The 22,174-nt window shown below is 40.9% G+C and overlaps 1 protein-coding gene across 1 annotated transcript in view; it reads right to left on the bottom strand.

The window, feature by feature from the left end:
- Positions 1-774: 774 nt before the first annotated feature.
- LOC125463514 (Golgi reassembly-stacking protein 1-like) overlaps positions 775-22,174 on the bottom strand; it is a 28,489-nt gene continuing 7,089 nt past the window's right edge. The window contains exons 2-9 of the mRNA XM_048554840.2: positions 20,273-20,353; positions 19,393-19,596; positions 17,035-17,121; positions 15,343-15,473; positions 9,038-9,179; positions 6,675-6,804; positions 3,890-4,051; positions 775-2,909 (exon numbers count right to left, since the gene is read on the bottom strand). Coding sequence (XP_048410797.2) covers positions 2,638-2,909; positions 3,890-4,051; positions 6,675-6,804; positions 9,038-9,179; positions 15,343-15,473; positions 17,035-17,121; positions 19,393-19,596; positions 20,273-20,353 — 1,209 coding nt within the window. The 3' untranslated portion in view covers positions 775-2,637. The remainder of the gene's footprint in view (positions 2,910-3,889; positions 4,052-6,674; positions 6,805-9,037; positions 9,180-15,342; positions 15,474-17,034; positions 17,122-19,392; positions 19,597-20,272; positions 20,354-22,174) is intronic.

Genomic DNA, 22,174 nt, shown 5'->3' with positions numbered 1-22,174 from the left:
ACTAAAATTCATGTTTAAGGACCACATAATCAACAAACACACAACCGAAGTGTCAGCATTTTAGGAAATGTGCATTTCACACTTTTTAAAAAAATCTTTGATACAAAAGTAACATTCGCTAATACCTTCAAAATATCAGCAAATAGGCATTGAGCATCACCAAGATAATGATGGTCAATACATTTTGGGTACACCCAGACTGACTGAGCACCTTCTGCATTTCCAGCATTGCAAGTTTCTTTTTAAAGCTAAGTTGCATATTACGTATCTTGTTGATGGCCTTTCAGTCAGCCCACGAGAAAAAGACTGTAACAACGATTTGAGTTCGCACTCAATAAGAAGTCACAACTAAACAAAACAATAGAGGGACCTACACAAACGTAGTGAATGATAAAAGCGGCAATGAGCAGTCTTGAAATGAAGAAGTAAATATAAACATCAGAAAATAAGTAAAAATTGTGTCAGTGTCTCGGGAAAAGTCAAAATACAATATTTGCTCAAACTCTGTCACAAGATTTCATTTTGACTGCACATCTGCTCTGACATGAAGTGCATCCTGGACAGGCTATTGTGCAACAATAATCTCTTAGAGTTATTACTTCAACATATAAACATCATTCCAATTAAAGCTGTCTCCCCAACCCCACTCCAAGGACTACAGTTTAATCAGTATCTGTAATCTGAGTGTCAAATAAACCAAACAAGGTCCAGTGAAATAAAAAGCGATAATGAAGGAATATAACTGCCAAATAAAAGAAAACATTCCATAGAAACTGAGAAAGAAAAATAAGCTATATAATCTGGTTGAAGTATTAGGCACTTGCAAAACCATAAGTAGCAATACTAGTCTACGTGTAGGATCACCCCCATTATTATATTTTCAATCATACATTATCTTGTACATCACTTTGATAAGCAATAAAACTCTCCAAAACCCTTCATTAACTGGCATAAGAGACAGACAGCATACTAAATTACAGTACAAGCTGATCTTTGTGCAATTCTATGCTCCTGGGAAACAATAAATGTTTCATATAGTGAAACTACTACTCAAGGCATACTTATAGTGTTGTTGTATAAAATTAACTGCAAAAAAATTAATGACATCCATGTACATAATCCATGTGCATGCTGGTTAAATAATTGACAATCTTGCTTGCAAATCAAAACCCAGCTTCTTCAGTCTTTGGCTTAAATGAACCAGAACACAGCAAAACGAATGGCACAGTGGCAGAATGTGAAATATATACTGCTGTTGACAATTCCAGCAGTACTTTTGAAAATTACATGATATAGGACATCCGGTAAACACAGAATGGGACATAGCAGTGGTACCTGCCAAGGTTAGGCTACTTACTGTCAGCTGCGTGAAGACTGGCCAGGCCCGTGAGGAAGTGTACCCCAGTAAGAGTCAGAAGACTTACCAGTAAATAAGGTAACATCAGGTAATACACAGTTTTCTTGGCCAGCAGTAGGGGAAATGTTAGTCTAAAATCAGCTATGACCATTTTCTTTGCAGCCTTTAAGGCAGCTACAACCTCAGCTTGGTAACTTCAGTGAAAATCACCATAGTTAAAAGAAAAATATCTTCTTGTAAAATTTAGTGATGCAGAACCAGGATGCAAACTGAATGTTTGTTAAATGAGTGTTATTAATTTATAGATTTCTTTGCCAACAACTAAGATACAGCAACTGTGTGAACGAAAGGGACAACACAAGAATTCTCCCACCCTCCCCCGGAAGCTAATTTAACTTTGCTCGCTCAGAAATATTTGGGAGGGGAAGTTGTGTCATTAATCCCCGGTCCATGAATGTCAATTTTCTTTTCCCCAACTGCTACTGATTCATTGAGCAGTAACAATTTTCTTATACCATTTATGGGATGAAAGCATCATTAATAAGACCAACCTTTACAATCCATCTCCAATTACTGTTGAGAATATTTCAATCTGAACAATATAGTGGTGAAATTAAAGAACTCACATTCACTGTATAAATAGGAAATAAAATTGATTGGCATAAAACAATCAAAGGATTCAGATAACAGCATGCAATTTGAGTGCTAAACTCCTGAGGTCCTTCAACCTTTAAGACCGTATCCATTGCCTCAAGCTCCATTCTATCTACTACGAATGCTAATTGTTTATTGAAACATAATATTGTAGATCAAGAAAAACACACCAAAAAAGATGCTGCAAGTATATTATTGTTAGAATCTAATTAGAATCTCATATCTATCTTAAAACTAGCAATTTCAATGATCCTACCATACTTCTCCCCATGACGGTCAGGTTGTACTATTTTTTAAACTGTTTCTGAATCATTATACCCAAGATTATGTTTTGAGGAAAAGGTAGATGTGTCGTCAGAACTTTAGTTCAGCAGCCAACTGAGTGGAATGCAAATAAAAATCAACACTTGAACACCTCCTTATTAACTATTCCACTGTAGAGTGGAAACAATGTGACAGAAGTCATAGAACACCCAGCCTTTAGATAAGGAGCAAAGAAAATAGCCTCAACATACAACTGATGCAGTTATCAATGATGCCAGATAGGTTAAAGTAAACCCAGATAAGATATTTAGTCACAAGATGTGTCTCATTCGCTGCTACCCCATGTCTCTGTGGATCTTTCTTCAACCTTTTGCTTCCTCTTCCATCACCGATGAATCACAGATGTTATTCTGACATTGAGGTGGACACTCTACGAGTTCCTCTGGCACAGATTCTGTACAATTATCATCCATGTGTGCTTCTGGTGGTGTTTCAGTAGATGTGGGAAGCGATGGGACAGTCAAGTCAGAGATTGAGCAGCTTTCCTGATCCAGGCCATCCTCCATTGAAGCAGCAGCACAAAGCTCAGCGCTAACAGAATTTAAAACTTCAGGCACAGCTCCAGTCGTGTGGTCTATTTGAAAAACAGCATACACACATTCATTAGAAGCCAGTCACACAAATTTACTCCTGGCGCATAGTATTCATGTCCTGCATTGAACTCTTCATCTTCTCTGCATTAGATTTGTTTAAAAGCATCAAGAGGGTAGTCAATTCTTCAAGCATGACTGCTGACAAAATAATACAATTTGTGAGACAGTTAAATTGAAGCAAGAGAGAGCAGTAAATCTGTGGCATTTGAACTGCTTTTGAGATATACTATAACTGGCACCTCGTGTATAGCAGACTTAAAATATTGGAAGGGAAAAGAAACAAAAATACATAAACGCTTTTCCACATTATCTGTCATAACAGTGATAAGCTAAAGCAAAACCTTTCACTCAAAATGAGGAACTAAATTTGAATACTGACAGAAAAATTATTTTAAACATATACAGTCAAAGAATCCTCATTGTGCGGGAAGCACACCTTTCAAGTCCATGCCGACCTTCCGAACAGCATCCCTCCCAGACCTACTCTCCCAATCCTATTTTATCCCTGTAACCCTGCATTTCCCACGGCTAATCCATCTAGCCCGCACATCCCTGGATATTAGGGGCAATTTAGCATGCCCAATCCACCTAACCTGTATATCTTTGGACTGTGGGAGGAAACCAGATTACTTGGGGGAAATCCACAGACCCAGGGAGAATGTGCAAACTCCACACAGACAGTCACTGGGTCTGGAATTAAACCTGGGTCCCCGGTGCTGAAATACAGCAGTGCTAACCGAGACCACTAGAAATTTAAAACAGAAAAACAATTGGTTTTTTGACTTATGTTGCAAAATAATTTGGGCAGGATGGAGAAATTGTGGGTGAACTGCACAGACCCAAACATCAAGAATAGCCACACATTCAAGACACCGTACAGCAGTCACAGCCTGTGGACCATGGTCCAGTGGGAGGGAGGAAAGTTGTGGGGGAGCAAGAAAGTTGACCACTGCCTGCTTACCAGAGGGGAGATCAAGTTCTTCACTGACAAGGACCCCATTTGTTCCAGTCTTTCTCTCTGTTATTGTGTTAAAGATAGGTGACGAGGATGATGTCACTGCCATTTTCAATATATCGGATAAGTCATGAGCTTCAGGAATGTCTGTGGATCCTGGTGGAAAACCTGTTTAAGAATACAAAAGACAAATTAAATCATGCCCCAAATTTGCACCAGTGGGAACTCCACACTGTGGTACCTGACTGTAGTCATTCAACCTCGCATCAATTGAAAGCCTTTTAAATTCTATTCAGAAGTGCTTTTATAATATTTATAGACAAGACGCCGCAAAACCAAGTGCTGAAATATGAGGCAACAGCATGCACAATTTATCAACCAGGTGGACTAATTTGTAGAAGCTTATCACTCCAATTCAAACTCCTTAGAATTCCAGAGCAGAGATGATGCTCTCCCAGAATGTAGTCTTCACTCCATTACCCAACAGCCTGGAACTTGCATCATTACGCTAAATGCCCCATAAAACCACACTGGACTTACACCAACTGGGCTGAGGCAGCAGGAGCTTGGGATTTGGTCACAGCTTATGAGATCATCTGACCATCACTGGTAGGATTTTACAGCCTATTAAGGATGAGACTGCAGTGTAGTTGAAAGTACATTGTAAAATAGGGCTGAGTCAGCACAGCTGTGTCATGGGGAGGTCATACCTGACAAATCTGTTAGAATTCTTCGAGGAGGTAACAAGCAAGTTAGACACAGGGGAGCCCATGGACGTGATCTATTTAGATTTCCAGAAGAATCTTTACAAGGTGCCGCACAGGATGCTGATAAATAAGAGCCCATAGTGTTCGGGGCAAGATACTGGCTTGGATAATGGATTGACTGACTGGCAGAAGGTAGAAAACAAGGAAAAACGGGTCTTTTTCAGGGTGGCAATTGGTGACTAGTCAAGTTTCACAGGGGTCAGTGTTAGGATCACTATACATGTTACACGTTAATGATCTGGATGAAGGAAGGAGCGCAGTGTTTCTAAGGTTGCAGATGCCACAAAGATAGGTGGAGTGACAGGTGGTGTTGAGGTAGTAGGGCGGCTGCAGAAGGACTGAGACAGGCTGGGAGAGTATGGCAGACGGAACACAATGTGGGAAATTGCGAGGTAATTCACTTTGGGAGGAGAATAGACATAGACTATTTTCTAAATGAGGAAAGGCTTCGGAAATTTGAAACACAAAGGGAATTAGAAGAGTTAATTCAGGATTCTCTTAAGGTTAATATGCAGGTTCAGTTGAGAGTCAGGAAGGCAATTGCAATGTTGGCATTAATTTCAAGACAGCCAGAATACCATAACAGAGATGTACTGCTGAGGCTGTATAAGGCTCTGGTCAGACTGAATTTGGAATATTGTGAGCAGTTTTGGGCCCCATTTCTAAGCAAGGATGTGCTGGCCTTGGAGGAGTACAGAGGTTGAGAAGACTGATCCCAGGAATATAAAGAGTGATGGAGGTCTCAATGGACCGTAGAAAGATGAGGAGGGATTCTCGTTGAAACGCAATGAACACTAAGAGACCTGGATGGAGTGGACGTGGAGAAGATATTTCTGCTAATAGAAAAGACAACAACCTAAAGACACATCTTCAGAGTGTTGGGATGACAGTTTTGAACAGAGGAGTAGGAGGAACTTCTTGAACTAAAGGGTGGTTAATCCGTGGAACACATTGCCTCAGAGGGCTGTGGTGGCCAAGTCATTAACAGTATTCAAGACAGAGAAAGGTATGTTCTTATTTAGTCAGGGAATCAGGGGTTATGGGGAGAAGGCAGGAGACTGGTGTTGAGAAACACCAGTCATAATCGAATGATGGAGCAGACGTAATGGGCTGAATGGCCTATGTCTTCTTCTATGTCTTACGACCCCACAGTGTACTTATTGCTGTAGTTACAACACTTCAAAAATGTCATGGAATTCAAAAAGAACTTTGTTTCATTTTCTTGGAACATTAGTATTCATGATGGCTTAAAAAAGCTAATCAAAACGTAATTGGGACATTATTATGTGTAGTTTGTTGCAGTTTGATCTAAGTAATTTATAAAGAATTATCTAGGGTCTTAATGGTTGTTCAACATTTGAAAATTTCTATCTATCCCAGTCAGTCACTGCATGAAACCCACTTCGGAAATCATAGATGTGAGACTTATGTTGCCAATGTGCTGCACCACTTCTGAACTCAGCAAATCACATCCATCACAGGCACACAATATATCAAGAGTGCATCATAGTGCTGCACTGGAATAGACTCTGTCGCCCAGCTGATTGTTCTCAATAAAAACCTCAACACAAACTGCATTGTCTATGAAACTAGAAATTACGTGAAAATGCCCAGACGTTCATGAACATTTATATAATTATAGATTGATTTCAGCCCAGAAAGAGGCCAGGTAGCCCACTGTATCTAAGCTAACCCACTGGAGAAGCACTTTAGCTAATGCTCCTCCTCATCACTTTACTCTAGACCTGCAAATCTTCCTTTTCCAATAAGCATCTAATTTCCTTTTGAGTACTTTTAATTGACAACATGTCAAGGTAAACAGCAGTGCACAATTTTAAAACTGCACTAACAATGACATCTGTCAAGAGAGTGTTCAACTCCAACATGCCTGATGTTGCCAAATGCCAATGCATTTGCTTATGCATCAAAGCACGACTGGAGAGAACTTTACTGGTTGTCTAACACTGGCTTCAAGCGCTGCAAGGAGAAGAAAAGCAAAATGTAAAAAATGTCAGGAATAGTACCTGGGTCCATGACTCGTTGTATAGGAGGAGGGAGTAGTGAACTTTCCATTGTTAGATTGGTCAAGCTCTGCTCCAAATCTGGACTCCCATTTGTTCCATCTTTTGGTGAGCTTGGAGCAATTAAAGGTGCCTGCAAAATAAGCACAAAATACACACTGTCTGGCGATCTCAACCTGTATTTGGCAGTGAACTCAACTTCAGTGGCCACATTTGCAGACACATCACCCAAGTCATTTCTCAAAGCTGTTACAATAATTCCAACTTTATTCTTCAGGAAAAGAAAACAAATTGAAAACGGTGCAATTTTAGGAGTATAGTAAGAATGTACTTACCTAGGTCACGTTCACCAATTGATCTTGGTGTCAATTACAGCATTAAAGGAAATATGCCTATTTTAAAGTGATTATAAATATTAAGCTTCCCAATGACTCAATTCATTGATCTGAAATACTTCTGGCATTCTTCTCTCCACAGGTGCTGCCTGGCCTGCTGAGTGTTTATTTTTATTGTCAGTTATTCAGTTTGTGAAGTCACATACAACCAAAGTTACAAAGTTTCACGTATTAATCATTGATCATTTGCTGATCTCGAGTGAATGCTGGCAAGGATGCTCCAAGAGGTTTCAGTTACATTGGGCTGAGGTGGTTGGGGTGAGGACAGAAAATTGTCACTCCTGTTGAACAGTGGTCTCTGGTGAATCCCTGCTGGAAAATGCACATGTGAGATAGTGTGTCAGGACAACATGGAGGGCTGGTGGTGTGGGGCCCTCCACTATGTTTAAACAGATTGCCAATGCTCACTCACATAACAATTAATGGTAACATGGGCAAAGTAACAGAGAATGGGAGTTCCACATGGGAACCATTCAGGGTAAATTATGTTTGATTAATTTGATTTGTGATTATTGACAAAGTAGCAGAGAGTGTGCGTCATGGCAGTGCAAGTTTGCTTTGGGTCTGTGGGCTTCAAGAAAAGCATTTGCAGAAAATATTTGAAAAATTTTTAAATCCTGGGTTCATGGATTTCCAAAATAAAATTGGGTATCTTAACAAAATCATCATGATATTAAAAATTATGAAAAGTTTACTAGAGTTACTAAATAGTGATAATTTCCGATGCAGAAGGGTCTACAACAAATGAGCAGCAAAACAAAAACCACCTGTGGACACTGACTGATTAGGCTTTAGAATAGTCATAACTTTCAGAAGCGAGTTGGATAACTACTTGAAAGAGAGAACAAAATTGAAGGGGGAAGGAAAAGGTGCAAGAAACGGGACTAAATGAACTGATCTTTGAAACAGCTGGTAAATACCCGGATATTCTATTTTTCAGTGAACCAGCTCCTGCAAAAACATAATTTAGTAAGATGATAGCATCTTCAGAGTGATGTAGCAGACCTGAAAAGTGTGGGCAACAAGTAATATTACAATATAAAATAAATTCCTGATGGTTACAAACAACATACACAATGTACCTAATTTATGATGTTAGATTATGTGCATCTATCATTATGTGTATCTATCATTATGTGTGTACCAGTGCATATCTAATGTTAGTACATTTGATACAAATGTTTATCTGATTAGCTTCTATGTTTCAACTAATGTATATCAAATAACGTTATAATGTCTAGAGATAGTAGGAACTGCTGATGTTGGAGAATCTGAGGTAACACAGTGTGAAGCTGGATGAACACAGCAGGAAAGTTGACGTTTTTATCTGAAGAAGGGTCTTGACCCGAAATGTCAACTTTCCTGCTCCTCTGATGCTGCTTGGCCTGCTGTGTTCATCCAGCTTCACACCGTGTTATCTCATAAAGTTATAATGTCTGTCTGTTAGGATTATGAGTTGTGAAATTGTGCATCCTGCTGATGTACACAGTCATTACAATCATCTGTCAAGCTTCAGACTCCGCCAACTGGTCATAAACAAGTACTGCTTCGAATTTAAAATGGTCTGGCAATTCTCATTTTTATACTGAATACCTAGTTTCTTGTTCTCTCAAAGGGGCTAATGCAAAGTCAGATTTCTTTTGAAATAAAAAACATAGAACGACCCTTTGATTGGGAAAAGTTAACTTCACCTGGGTCAGTAATTTCTATATAACAAACTCATCATGGAGACAGGGAGCAGAGCAACAGACCGACATGCCTTATTTTCCCACCATCAAGGACGAGCAAATGCTAACAGGCAAACTTGAATCTTCTTGCAGCACACCACAGGCGTTTTAAACAAAACTCTAAGATTGCATAAAGAAATATTTTGATGGTAGGACTCTGAGAATTGACAGGTAAATGCATTAATTGTGTAAGATATCATTTCAATTGGGATCAATGTGTCTTCGCAAACTAGATGTCACCTACCTCCGTGTATCCCTTTTCTAGGTTCTGGGGTGGGGTGCTTGCTACAGCTGGTGGTGGTGCTGGCATCTCAACCTTTTTCTTTGGTACGATGGGACGGGAGGGGATTCTGTGCAAATAGCCATATCCAATGCCACAACCCAAGCTGAAAGTGAGAAACATGTGAGGTGAATATGGTGGAGGCTTGTTGAATTATATATTACATACACTCTCAAGATCAATTAGGAACAGGCAATAAATGCTGGCCTTACTAGAGACACTCATATCTTAAGAACATATATATACACCGTTAAACAGGATCCCCAACTTATGGATATTCAAACTGTGTCTGTAAGTTCAGAGGATGGGCAGGATGAAGATTGACAAACCATTTCTAGTAAGTCACACAAAGTTGCAGCTGGAGGGTGAGTGCTTCAGTCTAGGAATTTGGTAAGTGAGAGTGTGTTTTCAGATTTGTTTCTAAAATCTATCCAAGCTTGCAGTTTGCATTTAACTTATCTGTGACAATAAACTGTAAATTCTTTCGCAGTCTTAGTCAGTGATTATAAAGGTCTCTGCCTAAAGGCATCTGCAAGGTATTTAATTAAATATCAACACAGCAGTGATTTGCTGGCCTAACTCATCTCACCAAAATCTAAGTTCACATACAAAATCCAGTATGTCTATATGCCAACAGGTGGCAATGGAGACTGAGTGCTACGAGATGGAGTGCTTAAATTTGGAAAGTTGGTAATTAAGGGAGGTGGTGCTATTCTATTCCAATACGAAAAAAGAACCAATACGCTTTCTGATGAAGGGTCTAGGCCCGAAACGTCAGCTTTTGAGCTCCTGAGATGCTGCTTGGCCTGCTGTGTTCATCCAGCCTCACATTTTATTATCTTGGATTCTCCAGCATCTGCAGTTCCCAGGCCCAGCAGCATCTCAGGAGCACAAAAGCTGACGTTTCGAGCCTAGACCCTTCATCACAGAGGGGGATGGGGTGAGGGTTCTGGAATAAATAGGGAGAGAGGGGGAGGCGGACCAAAGATGGAGAGAAGATAGGTGGAGAGGAGAGTATAGGTGGGGAGGTAGGGAGGGGATAGGTCAGTCCAGGGAAGACGGACAGGTCAAGGAGGTGGGATGAGGTCAGTAGGTAGGAGATGGAGGTGCAGTTTGGGGTGGGAGGACGGGATGGGTGAGAGGAAGAACAGGTTAGGGAGGCAGAGACAGGTTGGACTGGTTTTGGGATGCAGTGGGTGGAGGGGACGAACTGGGCTGGTTTTGGGATGCGGTGGGGGAAGGGGAGAATTTGAAGCTGGTGAAGTCCACATTGATACCATTGGGCTGCAGGGTTCCCAAGCGGAATATGAGTTGCTGTTCCTGCAACCTTCGGGTGGCATCATTGTGGCACTGCAGGAGGCCCATGATGGACATGTCATCTAAAGAATGGGAGGGGGAGTGGAAATGGTTTGCGACTGGGAGGTGCAGTTGTTTATTGCGAACCGAGCGGAGGTGTTCTGCAAAGCGGTCCCCAAGCCTCCGCTTGGTTTCCCCAATGTAGAAGAAGCCACACCGGGTACAATGGATGCAGTATACCACATCGGCAGATGTGCAGGTGCTTAATGTGGAAAGTCATCTTGGGGCCTGGGATAGGGGTGAGGGAGGTGGTGTGGGGGCCCCACCTATCTTCTTTTCTCTCCATCTTCAGTCCGCCTCCCCCTCTCTCCCTATTTATTCCCGAACCCTCACCCCATCCCCCTCTGTGATGAAGGGTCTAGGCCCGAAACGTCAGCTTTTGTGCTCCTGAGATGCTGCTGGGCCTGCTGTGTTCATCCAGCCCCACATTTCATTATCAGTAGTTTAAACCAGTGCTGGGGAGATTCAAGAATTATATTCCATCTTTAGTCTAAATAGTTGACTATTATATAACTATAAATAATCACAATGATTTTCAAAACTTAAAACCTAATTAGTTAAATACAAAGTAAATAATGGGGGCAGGGCAGGCAATCTTTTGTAACTGTAACACGTGTGAGCTTGTAGATGTGTGAAATTCACAGCGAATACACCAGCAGAAGCTGCAGCCGGAGAAGCTTCAGCTCTGAATTAATGAGATGAGCTGGGTGGTTCACAAAAGGGGATATTTGAGAAGTTAAAGAGAAAGGACAATGTAGTAGCACAGGGTAGCTAATGGTAATCAGAACATGACAAGGGATAATGTATACAAATGTAAAGAATGCACAAGCAAATAAAGTTTAGGTAAGGATAAATTGTAAATCAACATAATTAAATGCTATTTATCTTAATACACTCAGCATTTGTAACAAGATAGATGAATTGAGAGCCAAATAGGAATGAGTACAATATGACAGCAATTACAGAAACACGATTACAAGGTAATCAAGGCTTGGATCTAAATATATTGAAATAAGGTTATTTGACATTTCAGTAGAACAGGAAGAAAGGAATAGGTGATGGGATAACTGTTAATTTAGGATGAACAGCAGCACAAAATTATCTTGTTTGAGAAAGGCAAAAAGAAGAATCAGTTGGGATGGAAAGATGAACTAACAAAAGAAAGCATTCAGGCGCAGTATTGATTTATAAGCTGACAAGAGCTGAACTGTAGGACAGAGTAAAATTCAGGGAATAATGGGGCTTTATGAAAGGAACATGACAACAGTGAAGAAATTTTAATCTCCAGAGACTAAACAAACTAAACTGGTAAAGGTGTCATAGAGGACAAATTCATAGTGCATTCAAGACAGCTTCTTCAAACAACAGGACACAATTAATAAATGATCTCAAAGCATAGGATCCTCTACCTAACTGATCATAACGTGATCAAGTTCACAGAGTGAGGGTGTTGCCAGCAGCGCTTATTGCCCAGAGCGCAGTTAAGAGACAACCACAATGCTGTGGGTCTGGAGTCACACACAGACCATGCCGGATAAGTATGGTGGTTTCCTTCGCTAAAGGGCACCAGTCAACCAGAAGGGTTTTGTTTTGCCACAATCGAAAATGAATTCATGAATTCCAGATTTTTATCAAATTCCACTGTCTGCCGTGGCGGGATTCGAACCCGGGCTCCCCGGAACATTATCTGGGTCTCTGGGTTAACAATCCAGTGATAATACCACTAGGCCATCACCTCAGGTGATGAGGACATTACTGGCTAGGCAGCATTTATTGCCCATCCCTAATTACCCAGGGGGGCAGTTAAGAGTCAACCACATTGCTGTTGGTCTAGAGTCACATGTAGGTCAGACCAGGTAAAAGGATGGCAATTTCCTTCCCTAAAGGACATTAGTGAAGCAGATGGGTTTCTCAAAAAAAAATCAAGACAGCCTTTAGTTTTTTTTTAAACTGAATTCAAATTCCGCCATCTGCCCAAGCATGATTTGAACCGGGATCCCCAGAACATTACTTGGGTCTCTGGATTAACATTCTAGAAATAGTAACACCGAGCCAGTACCTTGACAATGCATAGTCAGGCAATGTCCCAGAGAACTGGGTTTAAATCCCACCATGGAAGATACTGGAATTTGAATTCAATTAACTAAATATGGAATTAAAAGTCTATGATGACTTTGAAATCATTGTCAATTGTCACGAAAACCCATCTGGTTCACTAATATCCTTATCTGGTCTGGCTTACATGCGACTCCAGACCAATACAGCAATACTCCAGTAATACAGCTGACTCTCAACTGTCTTGGCAAGGTACTCAAGGGCTATTAGGGAGGGATAACAAATGCTGGCCCAGACAATGATGCCCACATCTCGTGAATAAAAAATTGTTGGTTACATATACCACTTATTTCTAACATCCAGAATTACCATGGTAAACATGGGTAACATACTGTGATCAAACGCTCAATAGTGCACCCAAAAATAAGAAATGCAATCAAGACAGGTCCCAAACTTTCTCAGCAAGTCCTCCAATGTTAAGGACACAAGGGGGTCATCAAACCTTATTAAACTTCACGACTTCACTTCACTTGTGATCTGGATTGAAACTTTCTCTCAGGAACCATTCCATCACAGTCTGCCTCAATGACTACTGTTCTATTCCATCGCCCTCCTGTTGTAGATCTATACTCCCCTGGATTCTCAAACTGCACTCCAGTATTTATTCAAAGGCACAACTCCAGCTTTTTGATGACAGTTAGCTTCACAAAACTGGATTCTTGCTGAGTTCTAATCTTGCTCAGTTGCATTAAGCAAACATTCACATAGGGATTTTAAGCCCTTCCCTAAGCTGCATTGACCTATTAGTGGCACCTGTGAGCCACCACAATTTTTAGGACATTTTCAAAGCCCTGACTCTTAGCTGCCAATTAGCTCCGAGAAAAACTTTTTTGAGTTCCAACAGAAAAGGGATATTCAACTGCTCTTGACAACTTCTCACTGAGTATCTTACACAGAATCTGCATAGTTCACTAGTCTTCCCTGCAATATGACTAAAAATCAGCCCTTCTGACATTGCCTCTTACTCTTTGTTTCTTTTGCTTACACCTACAGATATATTTCAGTCCCTGTCCGCAGCCTTTTGAACTGTGTTTCAGTGACCTATGTACTATTCTGAGTGACTTATTGAAAACCTTACAATAGACATATTTTCCTAAAATCAGGAAAGGTCCCAGCAGATTGAAAAACCATAAATATATCACCCCTATTTAACAAAGGAGGAAAATAACATGAAACCACAGAGCAGATAATCTAACATACAGCAATGTTACAATTCATTAATAAACAAGCTGTAGCAGGACATCTTGAAAATCATTATACAATCAGAGAGTGTCAATATGGTTTTGTTAAAGGCCAAACACGTTTGACTGAAATTTATTAACATTCTTTGATATAAAACACAGGATGAATAAAGGGGGCCAGTAGGTATAGTATATTTCGATATGCAAAGGGAATTTAATAAGATGTTACATAAAAGATTGATGGAGAAGAGCTCATGGTGTATGTGATGACACATTAGGGCTGGCTCACGAACAGAGTTAGGATAAATAGGTCATTTTCAAGTTGGCTAATTATAAATAGTGGAGTGCCCCAACATCAGTGCTATACTAATGACATGGAGAAAGTGATTCAGTGTATTGCAGCCAAGTTTGCTGCTGTTACAAAAACAGGCAGGAAAGCAAGTTATAAGGAGGGTGCAAAGGGTTTGCAGAGCCATAAATAAAGACAGTGAACAAAAAGTTGGCAGATGGAGTATAATGTGGAAAAACTTGAGGTTCCCAACATTAGCAGGAAGAATAGAAAAGCAGAACATTATTTAAATGAAGAGAGACTGAAAAATGCTGTTGTACAAAGATATCTGGGTATCCTTTTACATGAATCATATAAAAAAAGTTTGCAGATACCAAAGTAGATACAAAGGAAACGGAAAGGTAGATTTAATGCAAGGGGTCAGGGAATAGTGTTACAATTGTACAGGGCACTAGTGAGTTCAAACTCATGACTGGTTTCTGGAATGAAAGTGTTATCTTACAAAGAAAGATTCAGCAGGTGATCTGAATGAAAAAACGAGATGCTGCTGGAACCGGACAGGGTAGGTGCCTAATGTTTTCTCTCATGCTGAGAACTGAAGTACTGAAAATGACTGATCATGCAATTTCAGTATCCCATTCCTGCTTTCTCTCCAGACCCCTTGACCCCTTTAGCCTTAAGAATCACATCCAAATCCCTCTTGAATACGTCTAACAAGCTGGCCTCAAAATCTCCCTGTGGGAGAGAATTCCACAGGTTCAGAAATTCTTCCTTAACTCAGTCCTGAATGGCTTACCCCTTGTTCTTACACTGTGGTCCCTAGTTCTGGACAACCCTAACATCGGGAATATTGTTCCCACATCTAGCCTGTCTGGTTCCATCAGGATTTTACATTTCTCTACGAATCTAGAACTAAGGGACACAGTTTAACAATAAAGGGTCTCTCATTTAAGAAGGATATAATGAGGAATTTTGTCTCTCAGAGGATCATAATTCTTTGGAAATCTTTAACTCAAGTAGCATTGGAGACTGAATCATTATATATATATTCAGGGCAAAGTTAGACAGATTTGTCATTCACAAGGGAATCAAAGGGCACAGGGAACATACAGCATGGGCTTTATTTGCAATGGTAGCCCATCTGATTCCAGATCAGAAGGTCACACATTTAAAATGACATTTAAGTGTCTTGTGGCACACTGGTCGTGACCCAACTTCTGGGATGAAAGATCTGCCCTGGACATGTGTCATAGCATGTCAAAATGAGTTGATTCTCACAGGTGCTTCACATAATATAATAGCTTATTAATATGTCAACTAACACGTACCTTCCTTCTCCCCCCCAGGCTCCATTGGGTGTAACAACGACTTCTCGGATGGCATCCGTCTCACTGCTGTAAACCATTAGTTTCAGGGGCTTTCCTTCATAGGCTTCAATCAGGTTGAAAAAATCTTCAGTCTTGTTAAAGAAAGATGCATTTCTTTTTAAAAACATAACCTTTCCCACTTGTTCCATTTTTTAAAACACAAAAAACCTCAATGAAAAATTACTTTCCCACGCAGGTCAACTCACAAAAAAGTTGATGAATTCTTTTGAGATAATATATAAACATGACAGGAAAGAAGTGGTTTCTGGAGTACAACAGTTGGGTGACAAATAGTTATTCATTCACAGAATGTAGGCATCATGAGCAAGGCTAGCAAGTACTATTCGTCCTCCACCTGCCGTCAAGAAAGAGGTGGTAAACTGTGTCTTTGAACCCTTGCATTCTACGTGGTGAAAGTACTTTCGCAGTGCTGCTAGCAGAAGTTCCATGATTTTGACCTAACAAATAAGACGTTAGACACTTGTGTTAAGCTAGAGAACATCTGAAGCAGATGTAAAAGCAGGTATCCAAGCCATACCTAATCCTCATATGGCATTATATAAACATTCCTTCACTTTCTCTGGATCAAAATACTGGCACTCCCTTCCCAACCGCATTGTGGGTGTACCTCCCCCTATACAGGAGGCAATGGTTCAAGAAGGGAGCACACCAACACCTTTTCCAGGGCAATTAGGGATGGGCAATAAATGCTGGCCTTGTTAATGATGTGAATTAATAATAATAAAAAAAAGTCTGTGGGACTCTGCAATTCTACAACCACTGGGATTCCTGCAGGAGTTAGTGGCTGTTGAAAGAGAAGAGCTGTTGTTCCCTCTCATCCTAGCTGTTCGTGTATTCAGTTCCAAAATAATTTAGACAAGGCATCTAGGAGCTAAGCAGTTAAACCTGCAAACAGTGAAACAATTAATTCTCAGCTGCTAACAGCAAGGAGCTTTTTAAACAAGTTAACTAAGTGAAAGGTAGTTTATAGAAACTAGGTTGCATGTGTTTCAGAAAAGGCTAGATTTGTTGAAGAAAAAAGCTTCTGAGCTGACGCAGAATTCCAGGGTCCAATATTAGCCTATATATTTCCATTAGTGATAATGGCAGACAAAAATCCTCGACCCACCCTGGGCCATATTTAACTCAAACATCAAATGGAATCTGGTGCTAATACACTCCCTTCACGTTCCGCTCCAGAAACTTGAGCGTATAATCTATGCTGACAGGTCACTACAGTAATGAGTGGGTGCTGCACAATCAGAGGTGCTGTCTTGCAGAAGACACTAAAAGAAGGCCCTGTCTACCCTCTCAGGTGGACGCTAAAGATCCCAAGCAACCTACAGGTTTCTGCTTGAATATTTGTGCCCCAGCCAACAACACAATAGATTGTCTCACGATTTCTTGCATTAAATCTTATGGGGTCTTGCTGAGCAAATAAATGCCATTTCCTGTTCCCCTGATTCAACTTCAGAGATATCCAGTGTCTGCATTGGTGCAGCATATAAGCAAATCTGTCACTCTCTAGCAGGAGGGCTTAAGATTTCTGGTCAGGTGTGAGCCAAGAATGCAAGTACATTACAGCTCGCCTGGAAGCCTAACCACAGCTACCAGTTCAGACTAGCGCATAGATGTATCCTAAGAGTTCATTACCTCTTGCAACACTTGATCTGCGCCTATGATGTAATCAGTTTGTGGCTTGAGACCCGCCATGGCTGCTGGAGAATTTGGTTCAACATCCTGTTAAGTGAGAACAGAAACAATGTGATGGTGTAGAGCACTGGTGATGCTGCATGAAGAAATACACAGAAAAATAAAGACATAACTCAGCCTCATAACTCAAGGATTGCAGCAATGATACTCAATTGAATTTCCTTTTTAATAAGCTATATTGATGATAATACACTCAAAGATTCATGAAGGGACACACTGATCCACTGGACTACTCCTGTAAGTTGCAGCATTTTAGTCAACCTGCATATAAAAAAACCTAACTTTGTGGGCCGAAAAAATTCACGTTTTTGCGTAAATGTGACACGCAAGTGAACACCACTTTTTAGCCAGGTCATGCAATTGTAATCAAGCCTCACATTACCTCTGCACAAATACATGTTTTACTTACAGGTGACTTGTGTATTGCAAAGATGCACAAGAGTTTAATATTGAGGCAATGGCCTAGCGGTATTATCACGGGACAGATAACATTCTGGGGACCTGGGTTCAAATCCTGCTGTGGCAGACGGTGGAATTTGAATCCAATAAGTATGTGGAATTAAGATTCTAATGATGACTGTGAATCCATTGTCAGTTTTTGGAAAATCCCATCTGGTTCACTAATGTCCTGTAGGGAAGGAAACTGCCATCATTACTTGGTCAAGCCTACATGTGACTCCCGACCCCAGCAATGCAGTTGACTCTTAGCTGCCCTTGGGCAATTTGGGATGGCAATAAATGCTGCCTAGCCAGTGACACCCTTATCCCATGAATAAATTTTTTTAAAAAAGTGTGGCAGCTGACATTACAAAATGGTAACCACTCAGATCGGGGCTCACCTTCATTCTTAGCGTATAGTCAACGCAAGTCTTTGGAGGGTCTCTCAAGGATTATTGACCAGCATATAACAAAGAACAATACAGCATCCAAACAGGCCCTTTGGCCCTCCACGCCTGCACCAACACATTTTGTCCTTGCATATGAAAACTGTCTTCACTTACAGGATCAGTACCCCTCTATTCCCTTCCTATTCACATATTCGCTCAGGTCCTTCCTGAATGCTACTACCGTGTTTGCTTCCACCACCTCATCTGGTTGCACAATCCAGGCTCTCAGCACCCTCTGTGTGAATCTATGGTAATCTATAATATAATCATTAGTGCTGAAAGTTGTTAAGCATTATTTGTTGTCATATGTTCTTGTTATCAGCTGCATGATTTTTACTACTACTATTATTATGCATGATATTCCTTTATAGGATGTGGGAATTGCTGCAAGGTCAGCATTTGTTGTCCATCCTGAATTCTCCTTGGACTGAGTGCTTTTCTAGGGTCACATCACAGGACAGTTAAGAGATCACATCATGGTAGTTCTGGAATCTTACGTAGGGCAGAACTGCTAAGGATGGCAAATTCTCCATAAAGGACATTAGTAAAGGAAATAAATCTTACAAATGATATTAGCTGTAACAGTGACTGTATCTGAGATTAGTTTTATATTCCAAATTTCTGAAGTTATAGTTATAGATTAGTTAAAGAGTTGTACAGAACAGAAGCACACCCTTCGGTCCAACTTGTCCATGAAAGCCAGATATCCTAAATTAATCTAGTCCCATTTGCCAGCATTTGGTTCGTATCCCTCTAAACCGTTCCTATTCATACACCCATCCAGATGCCTTTTAAACGTTGTAATTGTACCAGCCATTAATTAGATATAAATTCCAATGTTTGAACTTGTGACCCCAGGGCATTAACATGGCTCTCTGGATCACAAGTCCTGTGACATTGTCACTAAGCCACCATCTTCCCTACTGGGAAGGAATTTCAGAGATCAGACTAGATAACTCAACAGCTCAGTTAGTAATGGTGAGGTGAAAGACTGTCAGTGGTACAGAAAAGGCCACAATGGAGGAATGCAGAGTTTCAGCAGGCCACATGTCATCCCAAAGATAGGGAAAGGGTGAGGCCATCGAAAGAGGTGAGCATTCAGTGCATAATTTTGGAGTCATTGTTAGCTTGTGAACTGTTGTCAGTGAGCACAAAAGTTGAAGACTATGATGGTCTTGGATCTGACAATGGACAGCAGAGTTTCAGGAAGCTCAAGTATAAGTGAAAGGTGGGACACAGCCAAGAGAGCAATGGAACAGTCAATGCATCAATAATCATTCCTTATTAAAGGTGTCTTAAAAATCTATATGGTTTATAACAATTTACTTCATTGACTTCACTCTATGGGTCCTACTTGAAGTGCCTCTTCAACAGTTTGCTGGTCCAGCATTTATTGTTCATAAATACTCACTAGCACTCGCCAAATGTGTTCATGGGCACCTTCAAAACTGCAGAAGCGAACACTAGCGCCCAGTAGACCCTGACCACCCCACATGTTATTGGGGATGACTTCCACCTCCCGAATCCTTGCAGCTTTCATGTTGTACACTTCCAGCTTCACTGGTTTCTCCACGTTGACAACCAGCAGGTCCTTAAAAGTGTCATTGTCCTTGTTCTGGAAAGTAAAATGTTTTTAAACCACTTTTAAGTTGATTAATTAAAAAGTTGCACTGGATTTCTACAGTAAACTATAGATGAGCTGATAACATAGATGACACATCAAAGATTACTGAGAAATGAGAGAATACTTTTTCACTCAGCAAGTTGTTAGGGTCTGGAATCTACTGCCTGGAAATGTAGTGGAAGCAAGTTCAATTGAGGCACTCAAGACAGCTTTGAATGAATACTGGATAGAAATAGAATCATAGAATCCCTACAGTGTGAAAACAGGCCACTCGGCCCAACAAGTCCACACTGAACCTCAGAGCATCCCACCCAGGCCCATTCCCCTGTAATCGACCTAATCTACACATCCCTAAACACTACAGGCATTTTAGCATGGCCAATTTACCTAACCTGCACATCTTTGGACTGTGGGTGGAAACTGGAGCACCCGGATGAAACCCACGCAGACACGGGGAGAATGCGCAAACTCCACACAGACAGTCGCCTGAGGGATGGAATTGAACCCGGGTCCCTGATGCTGTGAGGCAGCAGTGCTAACCACTGAGCCACTGTGCCACCCAAGTGTGCTACCCAAAGTGTGGTTCATTCAATATGCCTAGAGATATCACGGATAAATTGTCAGGGTTTAAGTGTCTGTAAATATCTCTTACACCAACGAGACTTACCAGCCTGGTATTTCCTATGGCAAGAATGAAGTCAAAGAACGGCTCCAAACCTGCAATCTGTGCTGGGGAGTTATCTTGTATCTGCAATGAGAAATGATAAAAACATTAAAAATTCCACAACAAAATGCGACTTCAGTATGTTATCCTGGGACCAACTATAACATAGATCATTTGAGCATTGTTTCTCTATAAATCTTAGGTGTCTTTTTAAAAATTCATGACAGAGCACTGATGTCACTGACAAGGCAAGAGTTTTATTGCCCTGTCTGAGCTTCCTGCTACCTTCATGAACCACTGAAGACATGTACACAAAGTGTTCCCAGAGTGTAACTGGGTAGACAGTTCTAGAATATAATAAAATGTGAGGCTGGATGAACACAGCAGGCCAAGCAGCATCTCAGGAGCACAAAAGCTGACGTTTCGGGCCTAGACCCTTCATCATAGATGAAGGGTCTAGGCCCGAAACGTCAGCTTTTGTGCTCCTGAGATGCTGCTTGGCCTGCTGTGTTCATCCAGCCTCACATTTTATTATCTTGGAATCTCCAGCATCTGCAGTTCCCATTATCTCTGAGACAGTTCTAGAATCTTGACTTAGAGATGAAGAAATGACCCCCACTAAATAGCTTAACAAATTTAAAACAACTAGTCAGCCTCCAAGCTCACATTTTCCTCACTTCAGAACTCACCTTTACAGCCTGAATCTCTAGTTATACAGCGTCATGATTTGTAGTGTAACAAAGAAATCTCAGGAAAAGTGCCTGTTTGCCGCAATCTACACAAATTATGTGCATTATCCACCAACATTACCATATGCACATTGCCGCAACATGTCCAAAATCACATGCTGGCCTGGAAGTGAAAGAAGCAGAATTGAGAAAATACAAATTTAAGGGATAATTTCTCTATTTCCAATTAAAACCTTCTACCATCGGAGCTTTTCTGACATCAACAAGAAAGGAAAAGCTTGACCTCAGCCCAGAAATGCTCTCAAAGTCTTATAGTGAATGCAACTACCAGTTCAAATGTGTGCACGTGAGGGAACTGGAGGAAAAATGTGTGTGTGTTGCACCTGAACTCATGTACCATTTCCACACCACCTTACATACTAGTTCCACGAGAAGTTGATGAAGAAAATTTAATTTCTTATCTACCTATTTTTCCTATTAACCTATTTTTCTAATCTACTTGTTCAGAGATTTATTACACATCTCTAGAGCTGCTGGGACTTGAACCTGGGCCTCCCTGGTCCATGGAAGGGTCACCACCACTGCACCATACGAAGACCTCTGAAGCAAGTTCAAACATAAGAAAGGTGTGACAATCATCTGCTCCCTGAACACTCACTTCTGATCACCAATTAGGACAACCCTCAATCAGATGTAATAAACATCTATTTAGTTCTTCATAGAACATTACAGCACAGTACAGGCCCTTCGGCCCTGAATGTTGTGCCGACCTGTCATACCAATCTCAAGCCCGTCTAACCTACATTATTCCACGTACGTCCATATGCTTATCCAATGACGACTTAAATGTACCTAAAGTTGGCGAATCTACTACCGTTGCAGGCAAAGCGTTCCATTCCCTTACTACTCTCTGAGTAAAGGAACTACCTCTGACATCTGTCCTGTATCTTTCACCCCTCAATTTAAAGCTATGCCCCCTCGTGCTCGCCATCACCATCCTAGGAAAAAGGCTCTCCCTATCCACCCTATCTAACCCTCTGATTATTTTATGTGTTTCAATTAAGTCACCTCTCAACCTTCTTCTCTCTAATGAAAACAGCGTCAAGTCCCTCAGCCTTTCCTGGTAAGACCTTCCCTCCAATACCAGGCAACATCCTAGTAAAATGTAAATCAGTAAAAATGCACAATGGCATAAGACCTAAAGACAAAGGAGCAG

Source organism: Stegostoma tigrinum, chromosome 2 (assembly GCF_030684315.1).
Source record: "Stegostoma tigrinum isolate sSteTig4 chromosome 2, sSteTig4.hap1, whole genome shotgun sequence".
Classification (NCBI taxonomy): domain Eukaryota; kingdom Metazoa; phylum Chordata; class Chondrichthyes; order Orectolobiformes; family Stegostomatidae; genus Stegostoma; species Stegostoma tigrinum.
The sequence above is the reverse complement of the archived record's forward strand: the minus strand, read 5'-3'. Positions and strand labels throughout refer to the sequence as shown.